The sequence below is a fragment of the Balaenoptera borealis genome (assembly GCF_965194805.1).
Source record: "Balaenoptera borealis genome assembly, chromosome: 13".
NCBI classification, from domain to species: Eukaryota; Metazoa; Chordata; class Mammalia; order Artiodactyla; family Balaenopteridae; genus Balaenoptera; species Balaenoptera borealis.
This window is the reverse complement of record NC_138870.1, coordinates 24,839,613-24,851,985: the sequence shown is the minus strand read 5'-3', so window position 1 is coordinate 24,851,985 and position 12,373 is coordinate 24,839,613. Positions and strand designations below refer to the sequence as shown.

The following is a 12,373-nucleotide window of genomic DNA, read 5'->3' as shown; positions in this document are numbered from 1 at the left end:
TATGGAGACTCTGGATGGTTCTTGTAATGAGATACGGAGCCTCGCTCTTCTCAGCCTCTGGGTCAAATTTGGATGGGGTCCATTTCAACTCAAATTAGTTGCCATTTGAGACAATTTGGAGGCCTTGGCAAAACAACGTGGTCATCTCATCCCAGCTACCAGAAGAGCTGACGTCCCAAAAGTCAAAAATCCCAACGGTGCGGCACATTGTCATGCTGTAGATTTCCTTTCACAGCAGAGATAGGAGCCCCATAACATTATTTTAAGGATGCTCTAATCACAAACTTCAGATCTGTGACCAGAAGGGCCAGGTTGCAGAGAGTCAACATTGCAAAGTTTTAAAAAAAAAAAGGTTAAAGAAAAAAACTCTCCTAAGGCAAGTTAATTCTTCAGACTTCCTCTAAGAAAGCAAATGGTGGCTTGATAACTGTCCGCTACTACAGACATCAGGAGGTTATTTCTCAGGGTCCAAGTCTGCCCTGTCCCAAAGTGCAGTTGAGGATTCCAGGGAAGGCATCTTCCAGGGCTACGTGCTTTCATTAATGCCCACTTTCCCTGGATCCTGCTCTACTCTTGCTTGTCCAGCTGCCACCAGCTGTCACCTATCAAATGGCTGTGTTTGCACAACAGCTCTTGCTCAGCTCAGCAAAGTCTTGCTCTCTATCTCCATCTCTGACAGCTACACCCTGCTCTGCTACACCTTTGTTTCACAGAATGTTAGGAAATAAGAAGTCATCAGAAAAGGATGCTGAACTCCCAGGGGGGCTTCTGAAGGACACTGAGGTCCTCTAAGCACCTTTGTTATGTCCACAGTCCACTCCCTGCTCCCGTTATTGATGCAGACTCTCTCCTGCACTGTCTCAGCCAGAAAAATGGAGTTGCAGGTAGAGCTGGAGAAAAGGCTTGTGGACTCCCCCGCCCGCCCTCCTGGGTGTCCCTACATTCACCGCCACCGTCTGGCGTCTTGGACTCTTTCTTGTGGCTCTAACCCCACCGCATATACAGTAGTTACAAAAATCTCCAAGTGCAGTGTTCCAGTAAACCAAAATCTAGACTGAGACATGCTTTCAGATTTTTGCAGCCTGAAAATTACACAGAGGTGGACAGTCACACTGCCCACACCTCTTCAAGTCTCTTCTCCTCAATCTGTCATCTTCTCGAGTCAGAGTCATTGAAACATGAAGAGAGAGGATCTGGAAGCACCTCTACCCTCCCTAAAGAATTAACCACTTGATGGGCAGAGGCACAAAAATTGTCAGTTGAGGGACAGCATCAAAGGAACCCTCAGACACCAGAGAGGAGGGACAGCACAGCTCTCTGGTCCTTAAGATCTTGTTCACTCTCCTTCACAAACCAACCAGAAATGAAATTCACAAATAAAATGACCTACGGTTATTCATGGATCCAAAAGGTCAGTATACTGTCCTAACATCATGGAATAATAAAAAGAAAGTAATTTACAATTAAAAATACGTTCCAATATACCTCTGCGCTCCACCTTCATGACGGAGGTAACTTGAAGTGTGACCTGATCGAGGCGTGCCTTATTGGCAACATCACCACTAGGGGGCTCTGCTTTCATGAAGTTGCGGACAGCGCTCGTAAGTTCTGAACAAAACAAAAGGTAGTCTTCCACATTAGGTGCATTTCTTGAAGATTCAATATACGTTCAAGCTGAGCAAAACATACTTCATGTAGATCTAGAAGATGGAATTAGAGCCTAGGCCCAAGCAATTACAAACAGATTTTTCACCTTTGTGAATGTCCAGCAAGGACTCAAAGATCACAAAGGATGTGGGGCAATTCCCTGTATTGCGGCGCTGGGTGGCACAGTGCGAGACATCCAGTGACCTTGCGTCCTGATTCCTAGAGGCCAATAGCTTCCCTCAAGCATTGTAACAACCTAAAATGTCCCCACCACTTTCCAAACTACCCTCCTCAAGAACCATGAGCTGGAATATCAATCTAGGGACTCGATGCAGCTCTGTGGTGTGTCCCCCGTAATTTACCATAAATACTTGTTCAAAAACGGTCATACCCACTAAATTATAAGTTCTGAGGAAACCGGGCTATGCCTGTCCCTATCACCACTGTATTGCCTGACATGCAGTAGGTGCTCAATAATATTTGTTGAATGAGTCATTGAGGAAATGAATAAATGGATGGGTACCATATAGTCATCAAACTTGCTCTAGTATATAAGCATGGGCTAAGTCTATATAGCAATGCTTAAAGAAGTTTGACTTTAAAGACTTAACTTTAGGCTTAGTATCTACTTACATTAGATTTAAACGTAGTAACTCCCATGGAATCTTATGAGATGCCATCCATATGAGAACATAAGAACACTCCTAGCTCTGCAACAAGAGATTATCATACTAAGTGAAGTAAGGCAGAAAGAGAAAGACAAATACAATATGACATCACTTATATGTGGAATCTAAAATATGACACAAATGAACGTATCCATGAAACAGAAACAGAATCACGGACATAGAGAACAGATTGGTGCTTGCCAAGGGGGAGGGGATTGGGAGAGGGCTGGAGTGGGAGGTTGAGGTTAGCAGATGTAAGCTTTTACATATAGAATGGATAAACAACCAGGTCCTACTGTATAGCACAGAGGACTATATTCATATCCTATGATAAACCATAATGGAAAAGAATATTTTTAAAAAGTATATATATATATATATATGTATATATATATATGTATGTATAACTGAATCACTTTGCTGTACAGCAATAATTAACACAACATTGTAAATCAACTATACTTCAATTAAAAAAAGAAAGAAAGAAAGAACACTCTTAACCCAATATCTGAAGTGCCCGGGTGATTTCTTGAGTCAGAATAACAGGGTTTTGTCCCAGAGAGCCAATATTGAGAGAAAGCAAAGAAGGGTAGCCTCGGAGATCTAAAACCTTCCTTTGGTCCTGCCCGTTCCTTTCCTTTGTGGCTGCATTTGGTGCTCTCAGCCTGGAGGCCTGCAGTGGCTGGTCACATCTCAGAGAAAACCTCATGTCATAGGTGACATTTGGAGACCACCTTTGTTGGATTGGAAGTCAGGAAGGCTGGCTTTTAATGCCAGTGTTGCCATTAACTAGCTATGTGACTTAGGAAAGTTCCTTCCCTTGTCTAAAAGTCTCTGTTTCCTTGTTCATAAAATGAAAGGATGAGACAAAGTTTCTGACGTTTCTTTCCAGCTCTAGTAGTTAACATTTCAGTGATATTTCACAACTGGGAATAAACAGGGATAGGTAGGCCCAAAGTTGTGAAAAAGCTAGAACATGGCTTGTGAAAAAGGCAATGGTTAGAAACTGAACTTTGCCCAGTTAAGTGACAAAATACCCTGGGAACTTTGCAAAAGGAAAAGAAGGAAAACAAGTCTGTTTAGATTGCATGGTTTCTGTAAAGTGAACTTAACTAATTTCACTTTCTGTCTAAAAAAGTTTTATATTTCCTTTTGAATTAGCTGGCAGACCTCTTGCATGATGTATTCTTATTTCTCTTTAGTTTCACTGTTCAAATAGGCCTCAACAGTAGGTCCTAAACTGTCCAAAATAGGCCCTACATTGTGACAGTGGCTATTACCTATCAGAAATGAGAATCCAGACATCTCAGTGCTCACGACAGCAAAACGATGATTCTCTCCTTTGCAGAATCCTCGAAACTCTGAGTTTCAATTTAAAGATCAAACTCTGTCTTGTTTAGGCCTAAGCACATGCAAGATTAATACTGCAATTTTAAGGAGCTCTAATTTGGAGATTCTAAGATCATTTTAGGATTAGTCCATGAAATCAGGGAATTGCTTTTTTCTGGAGAGAAAAGAGCAGAAATGCATTTATGTGGTTACAGGGTTTTATTTGAACAGTGGTCAGCCTCCAGCCAGTGTGGCTTTTAGAAGGGTTATCACCTGCAGCGAGGCATCAGGCCAGGTGGTGTACATGTGTCACCTGTCCAGCTCTATTGGCTACAGAAGCATCTCAATGCCCCCCTCCCCCTTATGCACCAGACTGGGCCCACTCCCCAAAGCATCTCCAGGTATCTGCTGATCAGCTTTCTTCTAAGATGCTAAGGAACACTGGGGCTGCATGAGAACTGTGTGTTCATGGCGGGGAAGGAAGTCGAGCACGAATGAACAAGCTCTACCACGTGAAGTACAGCCTTACTCCTTGTACTGAAGGAATCAAAGGAAGAACGGGATGTGTTGATTGTTCAGCTCTCTGTATCCACCTGCCATAGGATCTTTTTTTTAAAATTATTTATTTATTTATTTTTGGCTGTGTTAGTTCTTCGTTTCTGTGCGAGGGCTTTCTCTAGTTGCGGCGAGCGGGGGCCACTCTTCATCGCGGTGCACGGGCCTCTCACTAGCGTGGCCTCTCTTGTTGTGGAGCACAGGCTCCAGACGCGCAGGCTCAGTAGTTGTGGCTCACGGGCCTAGTTGCTCCGCGGCATGTGGGATCTTCCCAGACCAGGGCTCGAACCCGTGTCCCCTGCATTGGCAGACCGATTCGCAACCACTGCGCCACCCGGGAAGCCCTGCCATAGGATCTTGAAGTGAGCAAATTGCAGAGAATTCCATTTGAAAGCTTTATCAATCTTCAGGGACTTGCAATTGGGCATGAGAAGGAGAGATACATTAGCTCTGTATGTGTGTGTCTGTGTTTGTGTGTGTGTGTTGTGCTGGGGCAGGGCCCAGGCTTTTGAATGACACCACTCAGCCTCAAACTCCAAGAGCATGACACAAAAACTGTGAGCAATTTACTACAGAGCAAGGTAGGAAATCCCTGAATGCGATTTGAAAGCTCCAGGCCATGCGCTTCTTCACCATGAATGGTCACCTATGTGACCTCCCACTGATTGCCAGAGACTTGAGCCACATCCACTCTAGGTTATAAGCAGTCAGAGGAGGGGGCATGGCACAAATCATATGGAATGTGCCTCAAGTAGGCCTTTCCTACAATTTCTCAGAAAAAAATGGAGTGAACAGACGGCCAAGGCCGCTGAAGGGCTAAAGCAACAGCCTCGACTCTCCCCATTAAAGACTTTAAAAGCTTAATATACTTTTCATTTTTTCAGCATTCATTCAAATCAAAAGTCTCTTACCTTTCCCCCAAATCCCCTCCCCCTTGAATTGGCTGCTCCGGGAGCATCTTCCCTGCTATTGCTAGTGGATAATTGTTTAACATTTTCTAGAGGTAATTAACTTTGCCTTTGAAATGAAAGAAATCCCTAAATTGAGCAATACGATGAAAGCCATTCTTTCATGTAATTTACCAGCCATTAAGTACATCAATTTCTAGCTCAAAGGCAGTGCTGAAGAATAAGCAGTGGCAATATTTTAAAGAAAAAACTCAAGGTCTTAACACTGTCAATCTCAATCTCTTCAGAACAGGGTTCCCGAAGGGACCGCCTCATGGCAATAGGCCTGTGTTTCTGTTTAAGCTCTACACAGTGACCTTGAGAGACGGCATCTGTTAGAAGGAATGCATGTCAAGCTGACAGCAAGAAGCTAGGTGTTGCAAGCATACCTGAAGGCTCTGGGGGTTCACTGGGGACCGAGAATTCTGTGTTAAAACTGAATTTCTATTAACGTTTTTAGAAAAACCAGTCTGTCATATTACAAAGAGCTCTGATATCCTACATAGTTTGTCAATCTCGCCAGCATTTGTGTGCACGCCTGTTTCAGGATTAACTAGGCAAGCATCTCCTTTAAGATCATAGGTTCTGGGGTTGGGAGACCCCGCAGACAGCATTTTGTCTCCCGCCTCCACTTCAGGTTGTGTCCAGCTGATTTCAGACTGATGGATATCAGAATTTTTCTCTGGCCAAAAGAAAGATTTCCAAGATGGAGACTAAACAACATCCCCTGGTATCTTGTTCCAAAGGTTGGGAAAGTTCTGTGCCAGGAAACCACTTTGTGGTTGCATTAGACGCTCTCCGCCGCCCTGCGGTTAGGGGAAGTCAATTTACCGCAGGGCTTTTATCACCCAGCGGCTGCATTTAAGCTTTCTGGGTGACCCTGGCCCACACCCCAAACCAGAGGAAGGCCCTGAGGAGCTTTTTAAGGACCATCCAGAAACCCTCACAGATGCAGGGGATCCGTGCCAGATCCGGATCTTCAGAAATAGAGATTTTTTTAAAAAAAGGTGTGATGATCACTTTGGCGCCCTCTAGGGGCAGCTTATTGCCATCTTGCGATTGTGAAATAGTAAGTTTGGGGGCTTTCAGGTCAGTATAGAGACAAACATCTTGTTAGCTATTTCCTCATATGGCTTACCAGTATCCTTTCCTACATTCTTTTTGTTGATTATTTTACATGACCACAGGATCCCTTTTCTCATGGAAACTTCATCATAAAATCCCGTACCAAAGGGGAAAAAGAAAACCAACAACAACAAAAAAATTAAAGCCAGAGATTTTGATTGTGTCTATCAGTTCTGTTTATTTTGATGCAAGCATTGAAGACAGCTCTTCAGCCATTCTTTTTAAATGTTTCCCATTCACAAACATGTTATTTGAGTTGGTTTTTATCCCCCTTTAACAAATGGGGACCTCTGGCATGATGCATAATATTTAAGAGCATGGAGGTTAGCGTCTGATTGACTGTAATTCCCAGCACCACTACTTAACTGTCTCTGGGTAAGCTGCTTAACTTCTCTGTGCTTCAGCTTCCTCAAGTGTCAAATCAGTCAAATAAGAGTGTCTTCCTCTTCTGATTGTTATGAAAATTAAATGAAATAATGCCTATAAAGCAAGTCATCATCCTTCACCTGTCTCCAGTATGCCTAGGTGCTCAAGGCAGAGAGTGGAGAACACTCAGGGGCCACATAACAAAAGCACCCGCCTCAAAGGGCGGTTGAAGGTATTAAATTTAGTTAATGAAGGCAAAACACTAGAATAATGTTTAGCCCCTAGTGAACAATTGAAATTGTTTGCTGTTCTTGTTTTACTTGTTAATATCTCCATTTTAGTGGAGCAACCTAAAACATACAGAGGTTAAATAACTTGCTTAGGAAACAGACAGTTAGTAAGCAGTGGAGTCAGAAACCCATCTACCTCCGTGCTCTTTACCATTATGCTCTCTCTCTGTGTCGTAAACGTTATTGTCAGTATTACTTTGACAGGAGAAATACGTTTCAAGTAGGCCTACTGTCACCTTACTGAAGAGAAGTTTCTAATCCATCGGCCTGCGAAGTGTACACCCTGCAGCACGAACCTACTGACACTTAGACACTAAAAATGCAATCATCTAGCAACCAGTCTTCTGGTGGCATAGGGCAGAAATCCTAAACATTTTTGTTTTACGGTAAGAGGTTATTTTCTTGTTAAAATCTTTGAGTTGATCTGGGAGAGGGGAGACGGTTGATAAGGAATTTAAAGAAGGAGTATGGAGAGGAAAGCAGGAACATGTTCTTAAGGAGTCTTCCCACCATGTTGAGCTGAGTCAAACACCCTGGCAACTTCAGACCTTTCTCTAGAAAAGGTTCCAGGCCACTCCACCTTCTGACTACGACATCAGAGATGTCTAGCAGAGGATGCTCCTATTCCCCTGAGAAGTGGTTTGAGAATTTTCATTTCTGTTGAACTCGGATAGAGATATTCTATGCTTACAATCATTAGTGTTTCTAATGCAGTTATGATAAATATGCTCCCTGACGGATGGTTTTCTTTTTCTCCTCCTCCTTTTCCTTCTCCTTCCCTCTCCCCTTCCCTTCCCCCTCCCCCTCCCTCTCCTCCTCCTTTGTCTTCTTATTCTTTTATTGAGATATAATTGACACACAGCACTGTATAAATTTAAGATGTACAGCATAATCATTTCACTTACACACATCATGAAATGATGACCGCAAGAAGTTTAGTGAGCATTCAGCATCTCATGTAGATACAAAATAAAGAAAAATATATTATGTTCCTTGTTATGAGAACTCTTAGGATTCACTTCCCTAACAACTTTCATATATACCATACATCAGTGTTAATTATATTTATCTTGTACATTACATCCCCAGTACTCATTTATCTTGTATCTGGAAGTTTGTGCCTTCTGATTGCCTTCATCCAATTCCCCCTCTCCCCACCCCCGCCTCTGGTAACCACAAATCTGATCTCTTTTTCTATGAGTGTATTTGTTTGTTTTTGAAGTATAACTGACCTACAACACTATGTTAGTCCCTGGTGCACAACACAGTGATTCAGTATTATTTCTATACATTTCAAAATGATCATCACAATGTCTAGTTACCATCTGCCTGGTTTTCTCCACTGTCTTTGTCAGCATTTTACCAGCTTTGCAGTCTAAGCTGCTAAACCTCAGAGTCTTCTCTAGTCAAGGATTTCCCATTGATTTTAGTTTCCAAAAACAGATTTCCAATGGGGCAATGAAACACTTATCACTAGATCATTACCATTGGTGAAAAGTCTCCTGCTATTCTGCTTATTGTCTACAACTGCTGAGGCTGTGGAAACTCAAATCTCTGAGGTCGTTTTATTTTGTCTGAGGGCAGAGATAGTTTGTTGTTTTAGGGAAGGCACTCACTCCTTAGACATTTTCTAGCTATTGGGCAGGAAAAAAAACTATTGGAAATTACTAAGTTTTTCTGATGTTAAGGTGCAAAAAAAGATCTGTACCTAAAAGAGGTGCTTTCTTCAGAGATATTGCTGAGATGTACGCCTACCGTTGAGTTCAATTTGGCCATGAGACTTCCTAGAACATTTTTCTATCTTCTATCCCTTATTTAGGCAAGGTGATAAAATACATCATAGGTTAGTTTAATCTTTTATTTGCATGCTATATAAGAAGGAAAGAGGCCTACTGATACTAAAGTAAAATCACTTGAAAAAAGTTTTCCCTGGAAGTGCTGTTTAGGGAAGAAGAGGAAATTCTCAGGTTGAATATTAGTCTCAAAGATTCTTGAAGACTTCATACTGCCTGAAAGTTATCACTCCCAGAGAATCACTAATAACAGTACAAGCAATGAGACAAAAATGATAATTCCACTTGGCATTTATTTTTATATTGGTGTTTACTACGGAAAGTTCAAGTGTTGTATGTCAGGTCATAGATGGACTCTCAGGTGTGTTATTGCTCCCATTAACAGATGGAAAAACTGAAATTGTAAAGGTATCTGTCTCATTAAAGGGCTCAGAATAAATCATTCAGTGGACCTTGTTATGCAGTTTGAAGTAAGTAAATAGCTGGGGGCAATCTGGAGAAGCTAGAAGAACTATATGGAAAAGAGAATGGGAATTGAGGTTGGGAGTTGAGAGTGAGGGAAAGTTCTAGAAAATATTAGAGAGTAGTGAGTATGCAAAGTAGTGAAGATAGGGAAGAATGGATTCTTATGTTTTGCTGCTTTTCTATGGCATAAAATGTACTTCCTCTACCCCAGCCCCACCTTTGACTGTGTCCTGAGAGATAAAGATATGAATTTGTTCAGATTATATGTTCATTGCTTGTCGGACTGTGTCCTATGTGAGATGGAATCATGATGCTTCCCAGCCTCTTGTCTGCCTGGCACAACCTTGTTCTGTCTCTGAAATGATCCCATGTGTTAGGGTGTTTCAACATGGAAATGCTCTCACCAGAAGCTGAGGAGGAAAGGAAATAGGAACTTTCCTTGAGTCTGGAGGGTTAGAGGAGCATCCTGCTCAAGGGAAGCAGGACTTGTTAGAACTGGTGTCCCTTTTGCTCCCTCCTCCTGCCCTTCACCAGCCCTGTAGTGTCCACTCTAGCTGAGGTTTTCAGAGCCTTACACTTAATCCTGCCCACACAAAGCCTGCACTTAAGTCTCTATCTCCTGTCTTCCTTTACATACTCCAGGCTGTAATTAACCTCTGTCTTTCAAAATATCTCTGCCTCCCACTCTCTGTGTTCCATAAACACTCCCATGCCCTCATGATATCTTAAATACCTCCTAGAGAAACAAGTGTCTCCAAACTTTTCACCTGGTCAACTAGGTGATGATACTGTAACTCTTAGAGGTCCTTCAGGATAAGGAACATGTATGGGTGCAGGGAGTGAATTTTTCAGATGTGCAACTTACAGTCCCTCTAAAACATCCAGGAAGAATTGTTCTCCCATTAGAGCCTTTTACTGAGGCATGAAGTTAAAACAGAACAGTCTGGGCTTCAGACACCAGACAAGAATATGACAGAAGGGGAATACAGTAGCAGGAATGGGCTCCCCCTTATGCCCAGCCAAGAAGAAGATGTGAAGGGAGATAGAGTGGCTTCAGGGAGAAAAGGGAGTTTGTGACCCCAGCCTCTTTGCTTTAAGAATGAAACCTTGCTCCCAAACACTTTCTCCATGCTGCTTAAAAGTCTACCAATTAGATTCATTTGGGTTAATATTCAAATATCTCAAAATGAGACCATCGTTCTTTCATCTCTTCCTGTAAATTGGTTTCATAAACACTTGTTTCTTCCTTGTTTTATCAAGGTTTCTAAGAGGGTGGAACTGAACCACACTCTTGGGACACTAGATTATAAGACCAACACAGAAGTGGTGAGGTGAACAATCATTGAACAGAAAAAGATGCTGATAACTTTTGTTCTGGTATCAACCCAGAGCCACGAGGCCAAAGGAAGGCCAGGCCACTGATGTGAACCTTGCATCTGAGCCCTGTTTTCAGGCATTACCTCCATGGTTTCCAAGGTTCCAGACTTCTGTTCTCTTACTGTAGAGTCCCTAGCTGTCAGCTCCATGTTAGTCCTAGATGTTGGCAAAAACAATACAAATGCTATGTGTGTCCCCCTATTTATCCTGGGGGCTGTTTTCAAATTCCATCCAGTTCACTATGGCACCAGGAAGCATTCTGTTCTCTCTCCCATCTTCAAGGTCAAGAACTTGATTCCTGATTGTTGAGAAAAGCCAGACTTCTCCTAGGAAAGAAACATCTTTGTTAGAGAAGTCTGTGTCAGATTATTTTGTCTGTTAACAGAACCAGAAGATAATGAGGACTATTTGAAAGAGAGTAGCATTGACAAATGGTACACATTTTTGAACTCATTTCAAAGTACAAACTCCTATTTCATTTCATTTTCTAAGGCTCTGAATAACTTATAGACAATTTAATTGCCTGTATTTGGAATAGGGAATTCCTAAAATGCTGAGTATAATATTTGGATTTAAAGAAAAAGACACCATAATAGAGGCCATTGTTCAAGTAAGTAGAGACAGGTTCATGTATTTCAAACCTTGGATAAAATATAAAGAAGATCATTGAGCTCTAATTTGAAAGAATTCCACTGAAAGCCCCAGAAAACAATCCACTGTGAGAATATGAGACAGAATTATAATATTTACTGGACAATTGTTTGCTAAGAAGCATTTATTTTATATCACTTTTTAACAAGACCAAACTGTCAAACTGTTTAAAATTCCATTGGAAAAATGTGAATTATCACAAAATTGTTTACTTTTTTATCCTTTCATGTATATTGGATTACTCATGGAAGACAATGGAAAGAATCTGAGAAATTCTAGTTTTAGGAGCAACTCAGACTGCATTTCAGAAATATTATAGACTGTGTAAACCAATGCGACTTTTGGACATGTATTAACATAGCTGCAATACTATTGGTGCTGTGTAAGGCACAAAGAAATGAAAAACTCCAGCATTATCAGCAGAGATGATCCTTTGGAAGATGATGGTGCAAGTTAAACATTCTTCCCGTACACATAGTGATCATAGGAAAAAAAGAATCATCTTTATCTTGTTTTGCTAAATACCATTAGCTCCAGCAGCTATGATTCATAACTCATGCAATTATACAGGTCCTTTTAAACTGGCTCTGGAATTATGGAATTATCACCTATGAAGGTATTGCAATCATATAGATCCTAGATCATTCACTGAACATACATCCATGTAAAAGCATGTTTAGAACAAGGCTGAATTTTCTTGGTATTAAAATCACTTTTGATTATTCATTCTAATACCAAATGGGCATTTCCACCTTTTTCTATATCTGAGTTCCAGAGACATAGATAACTTATAATGATGCAACAGTTGTTAGCTGCATGAGGATCACCTGAAGGGCTTGTCACAACAGATTGCTGGGCCTGCCTCAAAGTTTCTGAGTCAGTACAACTAAGGTGGGGCAGAGAATGCGCTTCTAACAAGTTCCATGTGATGCTGATGCTGCATTCCTGGGAACCACACTTTGAGTACCACTGCAATAAAGGAATCTGGGTAGCGGAGCTAAAAGCAATTTTAGGAAAAAAGTCTTTATGTGTGGGTCTGGCTGGTATTGTAGAAAATGAAAAGAAATCCAAGCTTTCCCCTAAAGGCCCACCCTCTCTGTGGCCTCCACCTCCACACAGAGCCCTCTGCCTCCTGTTTTTCCAGTTCTGTCTTTCCTACC

General features: G+C 41.6%; 1 protein-coding gene across 1 annotated transcript in view; it reads right to left on the bottom strand.

Annotated features, from left to right (window-relative positions):
• Window positions 1-5,284: 5,284 nt before the first annotated feature.
• CCDC91 (coiled-coil domain containing 91) overlaps window positions 5,285-12,373 on the bottom strand; it is a 422,422-nt gene continuing 415,333 nt past the window's right edge. The window contains exon 13 of the mRNA XM_082352190.1: window positions 5,285-10,888. Coding sequence (XP_082208316.1) covers window positions 10,802-10,888 — 87 coding nt within the window. The 3' untranslated portion in view covers window positions 5,285-10,801. The remainder of the gene's footprint in view (window positions 10,889-12,373) is intronic.